The 21,932-nt window shown below is 36.1% G+C and overlaps 1 protein-coding gene across 1 annotated transcript in view; it reads right to left on the bottom strand.

Annotated features, from left to right (window-relative positions):
• Positions 1–3,427: 3,427 nt before the first annotated feature.
• Positions 3,428–21,932, bottom strand: part of CARS2 (cysteinyl-tRNA synthetase 2, mitochondrial) — a 31,022-nt gene continuing 12,517 nt past the window's right edge. Inside the window, 9 exon segments of the mRNA XM_034418663.3 lie at positions 3,428–3,590; positions 3,592–3,624; positions 5,073–5,333; positions 6,509–6,607; positions 10,747–10,870; positions 11,717–11,855; positions 14,640–14,706; positions 18,006–18,070; positions 20,586–20,719. Of these exon segments, the coding sequence (XP_034274554.2) occupies positions 3,561–3,590; positions 3,592–3,624; positions 5,073–5,333; positions 6,509–6,607; positions 10,747–10,870; positions 11,717–11,855; positions 14,640–14,706; positions 18,006–18,070; positions 20,586–20,719 (952 nt within the window). The 3' untranslated portion in view covers positions 3,428–3,560.

The following is a 21,932-nucleotide window of genomic DNA, read 5'->3' as shown; positions in this document are numbered from 1 at the left end:
TAACTACCCTGTTTTCCCAAAAATAAAACATCCCCTGGTAATAAGCCCAATCGGGCTTTTGAGCGCATGTGCTAAAATAAGCCTTCCCCTGAAAATAAGCCCTCCCCGAAAATATTTAAATGCAGAGCTGGAAATCAGGTAAGATGGCAAGAGGAGCCCCATCTTGCTCCACGCACCCCCAAATAATAAGACCTCCCCGAAAATAAGGCCAAGCGCTTATTTCGGGGTTTAAAAAATATAAAACAGGGTCTTATTTTTGGGGAAACACGGTATCCATTTTTTGAAAATTGCAAGAGAAATCAATAATGTGCAATTTCCAGGGTGCCAAAAATGTAGATAATACAGGTAGTCCTCCACTTACAGCAGTTTGTTTAGTGACTGTCCAAAGTTACAACTGGGAAATGGGACTTATGACTTTTCCCAGAGTTACTACCTTTGCCGCATCCCCATGATGATGTGATCAAAATTGAGATGCTTGGCAATTGATTCATACTTATGACCATTGCTGTATCCCAAGGTCATGTGATCACCTTTTGTGACCTACTCACAAGCAAAGTCAATGGGGAAGTCAGGTTCACTTAACAACCAGGTTACTAACTTACCAACTGATTCACAACAACTGTGGCAAGAAAAGTCATAAAATGGGGCAAAATACACTTAATGTCTCACTTAACAACAGAAATTTTGGGCTCAGTTACGGTTGAAAGTTGAGGACTACCTGTATAAAATATGCCTATCGTCACATAATCAAGTAAATAACATCCCATTGATTTTTTTTTAACTTCTCAAGATATTTGAATTTTAACAATATTGCTAAAGGGGATATAACAAATATGCCTCAGTTACATTTGTAGTTCCTTATAATTGATATTAATATGAATGCAAATTTTGCATGTGGAAAAAGTAAATACACTTCTACATTAAGCTCCAGTTCAGATATTCTTATAAGACTTCAGTTACAAGAGAGCAGGGGCCAATGATTAGAACATGCCTTGACTTGCAACCACAATTGGGACTATAACATTTGTTGCTACGTGAGGTGGTCATTAAGTAAGTCACATATGACCTTTGTGCTGTAGTCACTAAGCAAATCAATTGGTTAAGTGAATCATGCAATTGTTAAGTGAATCCACATCCCCAATTGATTTTGCTTGTTGGAAGCTGGCTGGGAAACTCATAATTTGACACTAGGATACTGTAACTGTCATAAATACACGCCAATTGGCAAGTGCTTGATTTTTGTTTGTGCCTTTGGGGATGCTGCAAAAGCAAGGACCAGTTGTAAGCCATCCTTCACCACCAACATAATTTCAAGTGATCATTAAACAAATGGTTATAAGTGGAAGTCTACCTATAATGACAGGATCAGGGAGAAACTTGTCTTATTAAAACCGCCAACATTTCATTCTGCTTTTTGTTTTATTTGTTTTTCAAGTACTCTGAGGCAGTCAGAAAATAAGGTTATAGATGTCTTATGACTCTGGGAAGGGATTTGAAAAAATGGCCAAGCAATTGCACAATGACCTTAAACAGTCGATCCTCATCAGCTCAAAGTTGACTCGGCCTTCCATCCTTCCGAGGTTGGTGAAATGTGAACCCATATTGTTGGAGGCAGTATGCTGACTGTAAACTGCTTAGAAAGCTGTAAAGCACTGTGAAGCGATATATTGCTATTGCTTGTGAATCCACCAAAGAATAGCTGGAGAAAAAAAATGAAAGTGCTTAAATGGCCAAAATACACATATAAATGACATCAAGATGCTGTAGTGATTGGCCATGGGATATGCACACAAGAAAACTTCAAACATTACACAGCTGAAAAAAATTCTGGATGAGGCATGGAAAAACTCTCGAGATTGGTAGACAATGATAAGAAGTGGTTTCTGCCAAAAGTTTATTTACTTTTTCATAGAAATGGCATATGTTAATTTTTATTGAATAAACTATTGTAATGTCAATTTTTCGTATTTCAGTTCAATTACATCAACTTATTTTGATGTGTACACAGACATATTTTCAGTATATAAAGTTGATGTAATCATCCATCATTTTACCCATTGTCTATCCACTGCAAGGTGAAGGCCTCTTCAGCTTTCTTTTGCCAATTGGGCCTGCAATACTTGCCGATTCATCCACGAAAGAGACCTAAAACAAGATGGAACTACAACATCAAGTATTGGGAGCTCAGTTGACAAAAGGAAGCTCAGGACCGTATTGGGTGGAAACATGCAGAAGTGGCCTTCATCATGCAGTGGATAGACAATGGCTAAAATAACTTTATATACTAAAAATGTTATGTCCACGTACATGTCCCTCCAAAAAACCCTACATGGATATATTTACTTTTTCACATGACTGTATATGTGCTTTTTTTGAGGAATTAGGAAAAGGATATACAGCAGAGAGAAAAACCCTAAAATTGCTAATTTGGTAAACAGAATGTTTATTGTGATTTCATCGTTCTTTTGCTTGCTTTTCTATAGGCAACATGAATCAGAATAGCCCCTAAACAGAAATGCCCATAGATAGCAATATTTCAAAAGGATACGAACAAGCTCTAAGTAATTCTGCAGAAAAACTACCTAAACCTTTTCTGTTTCTGATCAATGTAATCAGTCACAGAAAATATCATATAGTCATTCATGAGGGGCTACAGTGGCAAAGGCAGGGCTTTTCTGAAGTGTCATCCAACATTTTCTGGCCAAATATTGTATCCTTCATACTCGGTTAAAACATTAGTCTCTCCTTTTTGAGGGAATGAACCCCAGATATTATACGGAACCTGCCTATTTTGGGAAACTCTTTTCTTAATGCCCCTTGCTTCTACACTTTCCAATCTGTGCTTGTTACTTGATCTTTTCCACACACTATTAAAAAAAATATGCTGTCTTCAAAAAGCCCAAATGTCTCTGCTTTGCCATTGGCTCTGTTCATCTGGATGTTTCTTGACACTGTAGGAAACAAGGCACCTGCTGAGGACAGCTTCAACTTCCACAGACCATGCTCTGTGCTTTAGTTCTTGAAATACTCATTTGGTATCAGCCAAAGAAAACGGTTAAATCCGATATGAAATTCTGCTACAAAGTAGACTTTTGATGTTACAATATAAAATCTATAATTCATCCCTGTTCTCAAAAATTCACTTCATTTGGTACTTTTGGTGATGTTAAACTAAGCCATACTTTAATTATGTTATACTTCAGTCAAAATCATTCAAAAGTGTGAACATGTAGAGAGGTTCATTTCAACCATATGATTATAACAGATGGGAATAAGCTTGAATCATTAGAGCTGACCAAGGTTTCACTAGAAAATTTCTACTATTGTAGAAGACTTGTCTGAAGTAACTAAATTCTCACATAGGTAAATCAGTAAATCTCACAATCAGTAAATCAACACTTGTATTCCTCAAATCACCAAACTAGACTTTTTGACAATATTTTATTTAAGTTGCTTTAGAATAAAAGTCCAGAAATCCAAGGGGCAATAGTCTTTATCCTGTGATCTGGTTTTTCTTTAAAAATGATTATAATCACTCCAAATGTACATCTGTCTTTTTATCAGTGCTTTTCCAGTTCATTATTGATTTTGCTCAAATTCCCATGTAGAAGTAGAGCTTCTATCCTATAAATATTTTGGGGAACGGGGTGGGGATAAGAGAGAAAGAGCAGAGAATTGCATTCATCAAAGCTGAATGTGGAAGTCTATACAAATCTAAGGATGCTTAGCCAGAAATCAGGAAACCAGCTTCCCATAATATTACTTTTGCAGATCTAATCTGTGGAAGTCAAACAGTGGTTATGACAGCTGTCATTCAATTATAAAAATATGAGCTGAATAAATCAAATTATAGTTTAAAAATATTCAGGTTTGGGTAAACTTCAGACTTTTAACATTTCACTTAATCTTTTAACAAATGGCTTAGATCAAATCCCACATTTTTAATGTGATTGTATCATTCCAGTATAATGGAAACAATTGTATTTTTCCACTTGTGTAATTATGTATTTAAGGAAAGGATCATTGATCCACAAGACTCAATTTTAGTTCAGGGAATTATTGACTGAAGTTGACTTTATGAAGGAACTAGGGTTAGCCTTTAAAGTACAAACTCAGAACGCTTGATTTCTTATTGACAATGCTATTTTGAAAAAAATAAAATAAAAACCTATTAGACTGCAATATGTTGCATCCTTTGTGTTTTCTTTGACTGGTATTTTCTGTCTTGAGTGTAATATTTTACTGATAACATTTTAGATTTCACATAAACCTTATTTCCTGATTTAAGCTTTCCATAGCTTAACAAACTGAAGTGGTGGGCTATACTTTTTCCCAGAAACACCCTATCTGCCCCCATACCTACAAATTTTCTGCTTTCCCTGTGCTTTCAGTTTAATATTATGGGATCTAGCAAAACAACTCCCAATAATTGATATGCTAAATAGTTCCTGGAGTGCAATATCATTATTGTTCGTATGTTTCACTGGAATAACTTTGAAATCAGTTATCTTTATTTCTACCGAAGATGACCTCCTCATACAGTATGTACTGCTTAATTTTCATCTTTATCTGACTTTCTCCCTTAGCAGGAATTGAATAAATATGTATATGATGTGACTGAATTAAACACTCCTTATTTTTCAGAAGCGCTTATTTAAAAAATCTGCTGGTCCGGGGGATCCCTGGTCATTCTAGTACCTAGGCAGATCAAGAAAAGCAAAAGCTGCTTGAACAAGTAAATTTGCAATTACAGGACTACCCAAATATTTAAAATTTCCCGGTGACCCTTCAAAACAATGGAGCCTCTCTAATCTTAACCATGTTGTTCCCAGATAGAACATCTGCAAAAGCAGCTAGCCCAGCATTACTGAGAGACGACATTCTTCAATCAAACATAGGGATTCAGGTCAGACCTTCTCTTAAGATTTTTTTATGTTATAGTATGGAGCAGAAAAAAGGACACTGCCTGTTTTCAGTGTGAAGGAAAAGTACAGCTGGAGTCTTATTCCTAGACTTGCTTACACAGTCAGTAAAATAAAAATAATCAGAGCTTAGACAATGCAGAGACAAACCTTTATGTTGATGCCATATATGGCCAAGTCTTTGCGAAGGCGGTCACATGCCAGCAGAAGGGGCATTCTCTCCTGCAACCGTTGCTGCCTTTCCTCTTTCTGCTGCAGTTTTACTTCTTCTGACAGGTCAGCATTTTGGGCAGATGGACTTTCTTCAGCCTCAGGGGTAGCAAGAGCAAAATTGCGCACTTTGATCCGGAAGCTCACTAGTTCATCTATCACACTGGAGAGCAAAGCTGAATGCTTGTGTTCAGAGAGAACCTACAAATCATAATCAAGTTTGTCTTTATTAAAGACTGATTTTTCAGTATTATTGTACATCATTCTGGGTGCTTCTGGAGGAGCACAAATAAAAATAAAAGTAATAATAACAGTAAAGTTAAAATTGAGACCAATAATATGTATACCGGTATGTGCCAATAAAAGTCAATTATAACTGCAATGATGCAACAGGAAAGAGATCTATGACAATTCACTGCAGCCAACTTGCCACGGACAACTTGCTGCAACCAATTCACCACAGGACAACTCGCTGAGGGAAAAGAGTTACACTAATATCAAAGATGGTTGAGTAGAATAATTAAAGAAAGGATGCAAAAGGAGGAACAGAATAAAATGTGAATGGCCAAAATTAAAATATTTATTTTAAATAATTAAATAGAATTGTTAAATTGTCTCGTGGCAAGTTGGCCGCAGCAATTTAGCTGTGGTGAGTTGTCCCATTGCCACAGGAAAGAGTGTTGAATCTAAAAAGCATTTTTCCAATTTTAAATTAAGACTAAGTTCAACCTTAATAAAATCCCATCAAAGAAAACAGTTCAGAGGTAGCAAACAGTACAGCACTCGCATGTAAGCTCAAGTCAAGAGGTCATTACAGAACTGCTTTCTTCTTTGTGGACTATAGAGTGGTGGGAAACATGTCAAAGTCCTGTGCTGAAAATCTGGCTCCACTGAGAGCAGGAAAAACATGTTCCATTTTTTAAAGTCTGCAACAGTTGCTGCTCCTCAGGAGATTGCCTAGAGTGGCCACAGCATCGTATGCTTAAATACATAAAATTCTTAACAATGGACACCAAATACAGGTAGTCCTTGACTTACAACCACAATTGAGCCCAAAATTTATGTTGCTAAGCAAGTCAGTTAAGTGAAATTTGCCATATTTCTTGCCACAGTTGTTTCACTGGAGTATTAAATTGGTAATATGGTTGTTAAGTGAATCTGGCATCCCCATTGACTTTACTTGTCAGAAGTTTGCAAAAAGTGAGCTAATGACCCCAGGACACTGCAACTGTCATAAATATGAGTCAGTTGCTAAGCATCTGAATTTTGATCATGTAATCATGGAGATGAAAAATGGTCATAAATCTCCTTTTTCAGTGCCATTGTAACTTCGAACGGTCATTAAACTAACTGTTGTAAGTGGACTGCTGTCTTACCTGACTTTCAGCAAAGGTGATTCCAACTGTGTTAAAAAATTCCATGAGGTAGGAGACTATGGCCCCAAACACAATAGTACTTCTAGGGGATCTTGTTTCCTGATTTCAAAATAGATACAAAGAAAAAGGTGGAATAACAAACCAGTCATTTTGGTGACCAAGGCTTCAGCACAGGAACTCAAGATGTAAATGAAGCATTTCCCAACCATTTTGGAAAGCAACTTCGCAGAAATTGTGTTATCTTAAACATTTCCTAAACTCTCTTTATCCAAGAATGGAAAATTTCGAATGGTAACAAAGGGAGCTACAATTATAAGGGAGATAGGACAACACGAGATGCATAAAAACAATTCTCTTAAAACCATGTTCAAAAATATCTAACTACAGGGAATCCTCAACTTATGACCACAATTGAGCCCAAAATTTTTGTTGCTAAGTGAAACACTTGTTAAGTGAATTTTGCCCCATTTTATGACCTTTCTGGTTAAATGAATTACTGCAGTTGTATAATTAGTAACACAGTTGTTAAGGGACTCTGGTTTTCCCATTGACTTTGCTTGTCAGGTTGCAAAAGGGACACAACATGACCCCAGGATACTGCAACGGTCATAAATGTGAGTCAGTTCCCAAGTGTCTGAATTTTAATCACGTGACCATGGGAATGCTACAACGGTCATAAGTATGAAAAACGTTACTTTTTTCAGTGCCGTTGTAACTTTGGTCACTAAGTGAACTGTTGTAAGTCGAGGACTACCTATATTGCACAGAAAGTTACTAAAACAACTGAAGAGTGAACAGAAAGAAGGAAAGAGTGAAGCTTCCATCTACAGAACCACAGGGCATGCCAGACTTATCCACCTAGTACTTTTATTATCTGAAGTCTAAATTGAGAAATATTCTGAAATGCTATCAGAATTAAGGAAGCAGAAATTGTGAAAAAAGCATAGATAATCACATTCTTATTAAACTGAGAAACTGAGAATACAGAAAAAACATCTCAGGAAGTTTAAAGAAGCTTGATACTTCAAGGAGTAGGTTGAGAAGTACCTTTCCAAATACTTTTGCGCAGTCCGAGCAAGAGCACCTTACTCTCTTCTCCTATATGTCCTTCATCACTAAAATGACTTGCCAAACTATCATTCAAAAGGAAACAAGTTCTACTGCCTTTGTTATCAAAAGTACTGTGGTTGTAAAACTTAGCAGCCTGGTGGTATAATCCAGGGGTATTAAACTGGATTTCTTTGAGGGCTGGATCAGCATTATAGTTCTCCTCTGCAGGCCGGAGGGGAAGGGGGGAGACGGGACGGCCGCCTCCTGCAGCACTTTACCGGCCAAAACAGGGTGTGGGGAGCCACGCAAAGTCCCCCCCACGCCTCGTTTTCGGTCTCCATGGCCTCCTGCAGCACTCTGCTGGCTGAAATTTTTTTCTTTATATTTACAATTGTTTTCTGAGGCTTTTCTACTATTCTATTGTTTTGCAGTCTTCCAGTTTTACAATTTTTCTTAATCTCCTCCAGTTCTGCATCCCTGAATATTTTATTTCTGAAAATGAATCTCCTTTGGTCTTTTAACTGTTATTCAGTGATATCTGTACTGGATAATTTTTTCCCCAAGATTAAAACATTCACTTTAAGTATTTGTTAGTCCTGCTTTATAATAGCAGGCCATATCCATATAATTTTCAAATGCAGTATACTTTTGTCTTATCTGTGGTTGCTATTCTTACAGTCATACAGGCCCAGGCCCTGATTGCTCAGACATGGCTCCTGAGTCCTGTTGCCTACTTTTTGTCAGATACCCAGGAGCTCTAACACCTGAGGATGCCCTCTGGTAAACTGAAAGATAAAAAGGATAAGTATAAAAAATGGAAAGTGGTGCACATAACTAAGGCACAATACCAGCATATAGCTCGAATCTGCAATAATGAAGTCAGGAAAGCTAAGCTCAGAATGAAGTAAGACTTGCAACAAATGTCAAAAATAATTTTTAAAAATCTTTCAACGTATAAAAAACAAGAAAAAAGTCAAACAATCAGTCCACTGATGGGAGATGATGGCAAAGAAGTGACAGGTAACAGGGAGAAAGCAGAGCTGCTTAATTCTTTCTTTGCATTCTGTCTTCACACAAAAAGAAAAAATAGCCCAACCTACCAAAGACAGAACCCTAAAAGACACACTAGGGATTCAAATTAATATAGGCAAGAAAATGGTAAGAGAACATCTCTCCACTCTAGACATGTTCAAATCATCAGGACATGATGGATTACATCCCAGAGTTCTGAAGGAGTTGGCAGACGTGATCTTGGAATCATTGAACCATATCTTTCAAAATTCTGGAACACTGGGGAACTACCAGAGGATTGAAAAAGATAACACCAGGAAGGTCGCACTGTCTCCAATATTTTAATAAGAAATGAATAAATAAAATAAAAATAAAAAAAGTAAAAGAGCTGATGTGGTTCCAATCTTCAAAAGGGAAAAGAATAGATCCAGGAAACTACAGACCAATCTGCCTGCAATCAATACCTGGGAAGAACCTGGAAAAGATAATCAAGCAACGAATCTGAAACACCTAGAAGCAAGCAAAGGCAGAAGCCAACATCGGTTTGTCAAAAACAGACCATGCCAAACAAATCTTATTTCATTCTTTAGCAAAGTGGACTCAATTAGTGGACCACCAAAATGCTATGGACCAAGTTGGCAGAAATAGCCAACCCCCAGAAGATAGGCTCAATATCCAGATGGATCTTGACAAACTTGAACATTGGACCCTATTCAACAAAATGAAATTCAACATAGAGAAAAGTAAGCTTTTGCACTTAGGCAAGAAAAACCAAACGCAGAGGTACAGATTAGGTGAAACTTGGTTCAATAGCACTAACTGCGAGAAGGCTCTTGGAGCCCTAGTGGACAATCACTTAAATATGAGCCAGCAGTGTACTGTAGCTGTCAAAAAAGCAAATGCAATCCTAGGCTGCATTAACATAGGGATAGAACCAAGATCGCATGCAGTGTTAGTACCACTTTATAATGCATTGGTAGGACCAGACTTGGAATACTGCACCAAGTTTGGTCACCAGAATATTATAAAAAATGTTGAGACTATGGAAAGAGTGCAGAGAAGAGCAAAAAAGATGATTAGGGGATTGGAGGCTAAACATATGAAGAATGGTTGCAGGAAGTGGATATGTCTAGTCTGAGAAGAAGGACTAGGGATGACATGATAGTAGTGTTCCAATATCTAAAGGGTTGTCATAAAGAAGAGGGGGTTAACCTATTTTCCAATACACCAGAAGGCAAGGCAAGAAGCAATGGATGGAAACTAATCAAGGAGGGAAGCAACCTAGAACTAAGGAGAAATTTCCTGACAGTGAGAACAATAAATTAGTGGAATAGCTTCAGAACTTGTGGGTGCTTAATCACTAGAGACTTTAAAAGCAGACTGGATTAGTCATTTGTCTGAAAATGGTATAGGGTCTCCTGCTTGAGCAGGGGGTTGCACTAGACCTCCAAGGCCCCTTCCAACTGTTATTCTGTTAAATTTATTCTGTTAAATTCTGATGGTCCTTTTTGACTTGGGTAATGAGCAATTCAGCATAGGATTGTTCTTCTGTTTTATCACCATATTGAATAGACTGAAAGATACATCAGTCTGGCTCTTCCGCGAAGACCTGTCTAGCATGAGTGAACCTTCCAGTAGAACACACTACCACCAGCATAGCTCTCAACTTTAATATTATTCACAGTATGATTAGCTAAAATATTTCTTAAATTATTTTCAAATAATAAATGTTTGGGTGTCGATGAACAACCTGAAATTTCATTGAAGAGGTCAATGAGCGGAAGAATTTTGTGATCTCTGGTTTACAAAGCTGTGCAACAAATGCAAGGGAAGCTTTTAAAAACCCTTCACAATCAACCACCGTTTGAGGAGGTGAGATAGGAAAGGCCTCTCCAGAACGAGAAATAAGAAAATCCAATGATTAGCAAAGAAAACGGCATCCTTCATAAGCTGCTACAAATCCAACACAGTAATGACCAAAATAAAATTTGAGCAATTTCAAGCATCACACATTTAATTTTGACTTTTTGCAAATGCAGTACGGATAAAGCTTGTTATAGGAATGAAACGTTGCCATTTTTTCCTGATCACTTTTTCTAGAAAAATAATACATTGATTTCAGTCAGTATAGAATTAGACAACTGTCACTTTCTGATCTTTGTGTGCCAATGGGTTACCTTAGTGACGATTTTAAGCTGTCTGTTGCCATAGTGAATGAGGTCCAAAATTGCACGAATAGCCCTGGGAGTGTCAAAGTCATCTGCACATGCTGCCTCTACTGTTGTCTTAGTAAGAGCTAGTCTTGAAGAAAAATGGAGAATGTAAGATACCAGAAACAAAACTTTGTCTCATTGCTATAAGCCAGTCAGCAAATGATTCAGATGTCAAACTGAAAAACTGCTTTAAATGGAAGCCACAGGCATTTCCTACAATTATCCCTGTTCCAGGCATGCGGGTGTAATGAGTGTGTCTGTGTTAGGATATATGAAATGCACGCTGGCTAAGAATGCTAAAAGTTGCAGTTTAGCAATAATTCACTCATGATAGTGTCCTACTTAAAAAAATAAAAGTGAAGAATTGCTTGTTTTGTTTATTCGGACACAAAACAAAAGCCATTTCATCACTCAAATATTAGGTCTAGACAAGATAACTTTGGAATTGTTAACATACATGTAGAGGGTTAAGAACCTGGCACTTGTAGGCATTGAGATGCCCAAACCACCACTAGATGGCTCCATTTTAAAAAAATGAAGTGGCTGAATCATGCAAGTTGTTCATGCTTTTACATGAGATTTACTAAAATTTGTCATTAATTTATTTTTAATATTTGGACACCCATGGCACTGCACAAAAATCAGCCTTTAGAAGAGATGCTGCCCACATACATATAGGAAAATGAACTAAAAGTCGACTCCATTATTTTCCCACTTGCAGTCTATGGCACCCAACAAGCAGACAACCAACTCACATTAAATTGTCACCCTTATATATCACTTTTACATGCAGAAGTTAATTACAAGGGAATATCTTAAAATTATGCCTGCTGCTTGAAGCAGTTCTCTTCTGATTTCTACCATGTTACTCTTCTCCATAAGGCACTAGGCCAATCACAAATGCAAATTATAAAGGAGAATACATAGCACTTACTTCTCCCAAAGTTCATCTTCCCTAATGGCATCACAGTTAAACTGTCCTTTCATGTAGGCATTGGCACTACTTATAAAAGAATGTATTATGTGAAGAATATTCTTTGCATCATTCATGGTATCATTACTATATTCTATTCCTACGAAAATAAATTTAATTATATGGATTAATATAGAGAGTTTGGCAATATCAGAAAATAGAACAGCATACTTTAAAATTGAACAAAACAATACTATGCTTTTCCTGCCTCCTCACTGTCCAAAATTTCTCACTGGAGTATTTCTTGCATATATCAAAAATTATCAAAGCAAATTTATTATTATTATTATTATTATTATTATTATTATTATTATTATTATTATTATTATTATTTCAATTTATATACCGCCCTTCTCCTATTTGGACTCAAGGCGGTGCACAGCCAAGGATAAAAAACATACCAATACAAAATTTAAAATCAATTAAAATAATTATACAGCTTTGGCCCACAATTTAAAACAATCCAATTAAAACCCAATTTACACTTAAAAAGCTAAAAAACTAAAAAGAGCTAAAAGGGGGGGGGGGTTATTCTGTCAAAGAAAGTAGATCTTTTGTTGTTACATATATATCCCTGTTAATTCCATTTTTGGTAGAATTTGTTCTATAGAACATTAGAACTAAACTTTAAAAAAATAGCAGCATCTTTAACAATATTTGGGACAATAAACAAACATAAATGCCTGAGAGAGATACAATACATAAGATATCAAAACAAGTAATACTCTGTGTCATTATATTTCTGTCTTTGGAAATTGTTCAAGGTACATACTGTAATATGAGGGTGATAGTAATAAAAGAATTAATAGTCCAGATGTTGCAAATTATGCTTCTGGTCACTTAATAGCAGACTGATTGCTCTAAGTAGCACTAAAAGAAAATAGTTTTAAAGGTCCTTTCCTTGTTTCTTCATCTATTTTAGTGTCATCCAATTTCCATGAATAAATGAAAACAAGATGTGCAATAAAATGGATTTTCTGGTTCTCCTCACATTCTGAGGTAGAGTTAAAGCAAAAGTACAGTAATGCTACTGAGTCCAGTTTCAAAGATGTAGATGTTTTACAGCATTTAATAGCTTTGACTAAACTATAGGTTTACTGCTTGGGCGCAAAAGAGAGTGAATTCATGCAGGAATCTTTATTACTGTCCACTAATAAATTGGACTGGATTAACTGGATTAGCCAACAAATTAATGGTTTTTGAAGAAATTTCTTCAGTCTTTCTATTACCTTCCTTGTAACTCTACCAGACCTATTTAAAGAGAATGGAAAATATTAGCTTTCAGGAGGAAGTCACTGGGGGAATCTGGAACTAATAATCATCTTGTTCTAAAACAGTTTTTAAAGCTATTCACTTGTGTAGGCAAGACTACTTTTGAAAAATAGGAAGAGAATCTCACATTTTCTTCTTTTGTTTAGTGTTTGAAATGCTGTCCTCCAAAATCTGATTTGCTAAAGCTGGGGAGGAGGGAAGGTGTCGCAAAGCAACAATTAATCACTGAAAATGTATTTGCCCCATCAAGCAAAATGTACTCTTTTTAATGGATTAGAAAGTCTCTAAGTCTCTCTTGTGGAGAGAAAGTCTCCACATTCCTAATGACCATGTGACTGAGAAATAAAGGTACTATCAGGTCCTCAAATAGAACGGACCAGGAAATTAATTCCATAGGAAAGTTAAAAACATACTTTATTGAGGCTGGCTATAATAACATAATTCTGCAAGCCCGATTGTGCTCAACCAATCACCTCCTCCTTATAACCTAGCGAATTAGGAAGGCATCTCTCTTGACTTGTGCTGACTCTGGATAAAAGGAGAAGGAATAATGCTTCAGGGCCACCATTGAAAGGCCATATTTTGACAGATTTTACAAAGCCCTCATGCAGAAATTCTTGAAAAACTTCACTTTGTTCTCATTCATCTCAGACTTGGCATGATTTGCTTGTTATGTCTTTGCTTTAGATCAGTGTTTCTCAACCTTGGAAGCTTGAAGATGGGTGGACTTTAACCCCCAGCGCTGGCTGGGGGATTCTGGGAGTTGAAGTCCACCCATCTTCAAGCTTCCAAGGTTGAAAAACACTACTTTAGATCAAAGCACAAAGATGAGGAGATATGTTTGATATGCGTTTCAAATACATAATCAGATATTTTTATGTGTCTTTCCATATGCATCTATTGCAAATAAAAGCAGCAATATCACTGAGGTTCCATTTTCAATTTTAGTATGTCCTGCTTTTCCTCTAAGTAAGCGATACCCAACCTTTCGGGCTGGGCGGACCGGCATAGGCAGCAGGGGTGGGGGATGGTTTTGCACGGGCACACCACTTTCACAAATGCAGTTTCACACGCACCCACTACTTTCATGGTCTGGTTCTGAATGGGCTGCAGCTCGACTCCGGGCCAGGGGTTGGGGACCCCTGCTCTAAGGGACATAGGCTGAATTTCTTCCTGCAATTTTCCCTACAATAACCCTATGATATGCAGATCTTTTCAAGGTACTGAAAATGTGTTTCATTATTGAAATCTGCCAATGAAATTAAATGCGCCATATTTTGAACTGTAAACAGAACACAGATTTAAGGCACAACTTCTTCAAAGAAGTCACTAAATGCTCCTGCATCAGTCAAAACCTGAACTCTTTATCAATTTCGCTATGAAAATAGAACAGAGCCTCTCTCTTCAGCTGGCAGCTGGAAAAAGGATACATTTTAAAGTTTAGCTGAAATTAAGAAGGAAATAAAATGACCTGAAAATTTAAAACTCTCCCCCGAAAACATTTTAAAACAAAAGTAGTTCTTTCAGAGGTATGTAAAGTAAGCATCTAATTGCAACTTCATCAACAATATACATTTTGTAAAGCCATCTTTAGTTCAAGAAGTGTTCTTACCTGAGCCGTATTTGGTCCGCAAACAAAACATTCTAAACTGATCGGATGAAAATTCTTTTAGAAAATCCTAAGGAAACAAACAAACAAAAAAAAGAGAGGAAAGAATCTCATTCTTGATTCTGCTAACAGAGTTAGATCATGAAGAATTTGGCAAGGCATGGATGATGGACCCCATTTCAGAATTCAAATACTTTCCATCACATCCCAACCTCTAAATTAAAATGTAGCACATTATCAACTTTATGATCATGCAGGCATGCCAATATTTGCTCTTAGATCTAATGATTATTCAGGTTTTGAACTGGAAAATATCTATCCAGACCAGTTAGCAAAACTGATATTTTTTCATACATATATCAATATCTATCTATCTATCTATCTATCTATCTATCTATCTATCTATCTATCTATCTATCTATCTATCTATCTATCTAAATTATATCTATATATATAAAAGTGAAAACCACTCACACCGTAATCACAAAATCTCCAGAACTGTAAAGCCTACAAATTTGAAATTTGACACATATGTTCCTCTTGGCTTCTAGGTGCTCACTAAGAAAGGATTTTTTGAAACGACCATCAGAGCATTAGTATTTCCTATATTATTATTAACACGCTCTGATGCTAAGGAGTTCTACTCCCCTCCCCACCTGAAAAGAAATCTGTTCCAAATGCAAAACACAAGAGGAGTTTCACTTTCAGTTTTACTTTCACAGCAGCAAGCATCTTTACCACAGAACAGTTGTGCTAAGCCATGCCCAGCCTCCTTCCCGTCTCCTTGCTCACACAGCAAATACTGTTTGAGTATACAAAACACATAGTTTCGTAGCGAAGCACGGGCGTCCAGCTAGCAATTATATAATCTCAGGGGTGTCAAACTCAATTTCATTGAGGGCCACATCAGGGTGTGGGTGGGTGGATAGGCGTGGCCATCTTGACGCCACTAGACCGGGCCGAAGCCATGCTGGCCTGATGTTTCCTCTTCACATTGGGTAGACTGGGCCAAAGCAATGTTTTGCAGGACAGCTCCATGGGCTGGATCCGACCATATTGTGGGCTGGATCCGGCCGGCAGGTCTTGAGTTTGACACCCCTGATATAGACAAAAGCAGAGAAAGAGACCAATACAAGCACACTGAGAGCTAGGCACACTGCCAGAAAGAGTGTGTGTCATCCCTCATTGTAAATAATGTATATACACACTGTGTTTCTAACCCCACGAAAGGTTTCTAGGATTCAGCTGGAAGACTTTTGCCTCCACGACTCTGTCTCCTCTTTTTAAAGGTGCTCTTCCATTTCTATTTCATCCTTAAACCCCAAATCATGAAATCTGACAACGCATTTGGGGCTTTTGCTGAAAACAAAGCATAGCTCTACTTCTTATGGGTGCAGAGATGTGGAAATGCAAGACAGCAAAAGCCCATCATGATTCTGTCCTGGGTGACTGGCAATGCCCTTTTCTATTCCCATAAGAGAGCTCTACTCGTCTTTTCAGAAACATTAACATTTTAGAAATGTAAAATACCGTATTTTTCGGAGTATAAAACGCACCTACCTTTTTTGGTTGTTTTTTTTTAAAGATTTTTTTTATTTTTTAGACAAACACACATACAAAAATACAATGTATTTTCTTTGAACGGAGTATTTGGCTGGTTCACAAATTTAAACAGTGTTTAGTCATTTCAATTAATTTTACAATTTCTATATTTCCTTTTTGCCATATTTATTCCTCATCTATTTTTTAAAAAAAACCAATATTACCCTTCATTCTCACCTCTAATCTTAATCAAATTCAATTTTTCCCTTCTATTCTATATTATACCCCTTCCCATTGTCATCTATTTTTATATCCATCCTCACATTGGTTAATTATTTAATATTACAATTGTTTAATACAAATTCAACATTTTTATATAAATCAATTAGTTATAACTATCTTTTTTTTATATTAATCAATATGAATATGAATATTCCAATTATTTCCATGCAATCCAATTTCTTACAAATCAATTAATTATATTTACCAATAAGAATAAACCAAATAATTTCCCCCCTATATTCCTCCAAACCACAACTTAACCATTTCTGCTTTCAACACAATATACAATAGTATCTCAATTATTACAATTCCCTAGTTTAATAGAGCTTTTGTGTGTGTGTGTTTTAAAATCTTGAACTCTCCTCTTTTGCCCTAAATTTCCCATTGTTTGTACCTACCTTTTTTGGTGAGGAAAAAGAAAAATAAATCTCTCTCTGCCTCATTTTGTCACGTTGCAGCAGAGCCTGCTTTACTTTCAGTTTTGCTTTTTCAGCATAGCTAGGAAAAAAAAATCTGCTCCAGCACTCTGCAGCAAGCAGGAGAGCCCTGCGCAAAACAGCTGAGAGCAAATCAGTTGAGAGTCGGGAGGCCGATCTAATCAACTTATGCTAATTAACCTATGCTGAAGCTGGAAGGGGCTGTTTTTTCTTGCTGTTTGCTTGCAAGAAGGTAACTGCTGTGAGGCACAGGCCAAAGGGTGGGGGCCAGTGGGTGGGCAGGGCTACATTCGGTGTATAAGACGCACCTAAATTTTCACCCCCTTTTGGGGGGTAAAAAGGTGCGTCTTATACTCCGAAAAATACGATACATTGAAACTAAAATTGTACAGAAATTCAGCAAACTCAGAATAAAACAAACTGAAAATATATACCATACTGGCGCACGGTAACTAATTTCACTCTATTATAGTCCAAAGTGAAAGAGATTCAATTTCCTCACTGAAAAAGGCCAGTACCGTTTAGCAGCAAGTCACCTGACCAATGATATTTTATGTATTGTGTCTGGTAGGATCGCTCAAGAGAGTCAAACAGGGAACAGAGTTTTTTCTTTGATAAGAGGAACAAGAGATGGATAGTAAGGAAAGTAAGAGACGTAGAAAGCAGAAAAGTGCTGACAAAGAGTTGCAGATACTGTGGCATACTTTTGTATCTTGAATTTGCAAGAAAGGGGACATGCAATCACAGCAAACAGAGCAATGGTCTCTTGTTTTAACATACAATTTGACCCTTTGCCTCAGTGGCCTCAAGAGAGTAAATGCTGCATAATAATGCATAGGACTGTTCATTTTTTAAGGGTTCCGCCCAATGTCAAAGAACAGAAACTGGAAGCTCATATTATTCTATCTGCCTTTATATACATTTGTCTTAGATGCCCACCAAATTTGTTCAAGAAGGGATCCCAATTCTCCTGTGTTCAAACTCTCTTCACATTAGCCTGCACAAGCCAATTCCCACCCACCTTTTGCATAGTTCAAATCCTTGCAGGTACAGTTTTGCCCAGAAAAACACTATTAAGAAATAGCCGGAGAACATATGTTTACAGTACCTTAATTGTAATGTAGTTTTTTAACGATTTTGACATTTTTTTACTCCCTTTTATATGCAGATGTCCTGGAATGAAAAAGCAAATTGCTGCTTTGTTTTAAAAATAAAAAGTGCTCCAGAATTAGGAAAGACAAAAGAAAAATATTTTTTTAATAGAAAACAGGAAAACAAAAAATGAGGCTGTTTCAACACTCATATTTAAATATGTATCAATTATTTTTATGTACCAATAAATAGTAAGAATAATTCTAAATCTTACATAGATAAAAATAGATTTTTGGTAATTGACTTAAGGATGCGTTTTATGATAAAATTTAAGTAATTAAATACTGCCAAACAAAGAGATAATAAAACTTCTCATTTTCTATTAATTCATTAATCACAGGATATTTTTAATGGCAAAAAAATTACTCCTTAAGATAACATTCCATGAAAAATTTTGTATATCATTTAGTACACTTTTGGAAAAAATAACACACTTCCTGAGATAGAAACTAACTCAAATTTATTTTACAGGCTATAGTTCAAGAACTTACAGCTGTCTCAATATTGCTGGATTCCAAGATTTGGTAATATGTAGTAGGGTATGTTTTATCCATCAGTACATTTCATAAATATTATAAGAAAAGCTAGAATATATTATTATTAATAAGTTTACTTTAATTCTATATTTTGTTATATAACACTGACCATTTATTTTTTCAACTTGATAATTATAGCCAATTATTAATTCACGCCAAGTTATAGAAACTTTGTAGAAACTTTAAAAACCATCCAATTTAATGAATATAGCAGCTTCTAGCCTGGTAATGTTCATTTATTTTCATCCCAGTCTTTATTATTTTTATAAATACCAGTAACTCAGGGTGGCAAACTTATATTAAGGTATACGTATTACTTAAAGACATTAAATATTTAAAAATTACTGTATCGATTTAAACTAACATCCAATCTTTTCTCTTGTAAAATTCTGAATCTTTCACCAATTGTAACACTAAAAGGTCTGCTGTTTCACAAACTACTACAAGAGCAGTAAAACAATGTGGAAGAACTACCGTACATGCTGAAAAAGTCAGAACACTTTAAAAGACTTGGGGGAAATTGGCCATTCAAGATTTAATGTCTGTTAAATATATGTCACTTGTGTGATGTCATTAAGTGATCAAATTACATCAACTGCCCTAGACTTTTGGACTGTTGCAAAAGTATTACATTCAAAATCTTAAATTAAACAAATACTAAAAAGAATTACCCTGAGTATGTGTATTCTCAAATGTAGGTATCTTCTTTTTTTAAAGATAACCAATTTTCCTCTACAAATCTGGATATGCAATGACTTGGGGCCGACAGATACATTCAATATTTTAGAAAATATTATAATGGAAGCTCTCACAAAATGGCTGCCATAGCTGGGTGTTCCTATTCATAAAATGGCTATCAAAGAGGCTATAGCCTACTGCAAAAACCCATCTCCCGCAAGGACAAAGGAATGAGATTGTTTACCCCTACCTCCCCAAGGTGTTTCCTATTATTCAATTTTACCTTTGTATTTTTCCCCCTCCCAAATGCAAAGGGCAAGTACCATTTTTATTTTCTGGGACTCAGGCAGCCTGAAGATACAGTTTATCATTTAATGGCAAGAAACTATATTTCTGGAGGACAAAAACTCAACAAAAATATTTGCAGAAATATTACCATTTTTTTCAGAAATAAGTCCTTCCTTCCTTCCTTCCTTCCTTCCTTCCTTCCTTCCTTCCTTCCTTCCTTCCTTCCTTCCTCTCTGCTCAGAACTCAGAATATGTCTTGTAGTATTTCTATGTAAATATTTCCAAGAATATAATGGCTTGAATCACAATATTATTTATCAAATTTAGGTACCGCCCATTTCACTTTCTAATATCCATCATCATAATGTATGTTCCTATCAACTCAGTGATTCCAAGGAATTTTACAGTCCCTCTTGAGCAAAATGGCCCGCAGTACAAGAGGATATAGTAGTAAGGTCTAAAACTGAGCAGAAGTGTCTTGTGTGTAACAAAATTCCATTCTAGCAAAGTTCTATTGCTCTGTTTTGAGTAGTAACTCTCTTTGTCCTTACATGTTTTTGAGAGAATCTCCAAATGCCATGAGTCTTGAAGGATGTTCAGAGAGAAAGGAGACAGCAAAATCAACTTTTATGAATGTCCATCAGTTCTGGAAATCAAGTCCAAGTAAACTTTTGTCTTAAATTCTTATGTTAACCATCCAAATGGATGGATGAGCCCTGCACAATTTATCCTTGGAAAGATCAGCTAGACCTATTCCAGGCTGTTAAAGTGACTCATGCTACAAAATCTGCCTAAACCTATACCCTATGGTAGAACATCACAAGGTATAAGCAACCTCAATAGTTTCAACAAGGAAACATCTTGCAGGCCGTGAAATAAGCACACTTTATGATCATCACTGTACAGTATATCTTGATTTATTTAATGTGTTCTTCACAAAGTTCATTGTCCTTCATAGCCATATAATTTCCTGAATCCTGATATTTAAATAAAAGGAATAAAAAATCTAAAAGTTTATTTAAACTAGAACTTACCAGAATGTAGAAAATAATTTCCCCATTGTTCACACTGATGATAAGCCTCGCATTGAGCAATTTCATTTTCATGATGAGGAAATGCCAGATCTATACCACCAGTATGGATATCCAAATGTCCCCCAAACACTAGACTATTAAAGTAATAATTAAAACAAACAAATGAACAATGATTAGATTTAAAGAAATGTTAATAAATCAATAAAAAATTAATATTCAAACTACTGCTTCAAATCAATAGAAAATTGGGAGCCAACCTTTCAAGGGACTTTCTTTAAGCCATTTGCTTGGATGTTGCAATATGTCCAGATTGTAGTAGATCTGATTTTCTACATCTTTGTGTTTAATTCAAATGTGCCAAATTTATTATCCAATTTTATGGATAATTACATTTAGCCTTCCTCTTAGCATCCAAATTGTCAAAAGGAAATGCTAGGTTACCTCTAAAGCCCAGATTGTGCTAAAATGTATGATACAGTAAAGAAATATCTGTCTCGCATTAATACTTCTTTTACATTAACATCCTCAACCTTACAGACTTTAATATAGATTTAATTATACTGAATATTAATGGATTGTATATTACTTATAAACTGAATTGGAACTATTTTCTCTCCATCCATTACCTCACATTAATTTAATTAAGCAGTTCCTGGAAAAGCTACACTTTCTGATGTCTTCTTTACATTGTGAAGGACAAATAACACATTGATCCTTATAAACATAATTGCTACAAGGGAATTTTCTAGACAAAAGGGGACACAGAGCTATTTGCAAAATGTACAATTCTGCCCTTATAATCTGTTTTATTTGAGGCATTTCCTTTCACTAGGCCCAAGGAAATTGACCTGGGAGAGGATCCAGCAAATATCTAAACTGCCTTCCCCCACCACTTTCAACAAATTTGATCGGCTCAGTACAAAGACATAAGACGTATAAAACACAAAATCAATTCTTTACTGAAACACTACTCAACATTCATTTTCATATCCCACAGAAAAGTCTGTCAACACCTTCCCATTCTTTTATTGCAGTCCCCCAGATCATCTACAAGTTTGGCTTCAACACAAGAGACGTATGTCACAATCAATCAATCAACATTCAGAATGACAATGCAAAGGACCACAGCAGTTAGATTTCAAGCTGCAAAGGAGACAAAAAGCTGTTGGCATTAGTTAGCCATCATGCCATTCAGATCAGTCTGTTTCCAAGTGTGCATTTAAAACAGTCCCAAACTACAATTCCTATTAATTTATGTTTTTAACAAATAAAAACATGTTTGTGGTTTTAATAGTTATTAGTATTGTTTTATGTTGCTTTATTACTCATATTGTTTTCATTCCTGAT

This window comes from Pantherophis guttatus, chromosome 5 (assembly GCF_059756535.1).
Source record: "Pantherophis guttatus breed Tessera chromosome 5, ASM5975653v1, whole genome shotgun sequence".
In the NCBI taxonomy this organism is placed as follows: domain Eukaryota; kingdom Metazoa; phylum Chordata; class Lepidosauria; order Squamata; family Colubridae; genus Pantherophis; species Pantherophis guttatus.
The sequence above is the reverse complement of the archived record's forward strand: the minus strand, read 5'-3'. Positions and strand labels throughout refer to the sequence as shown.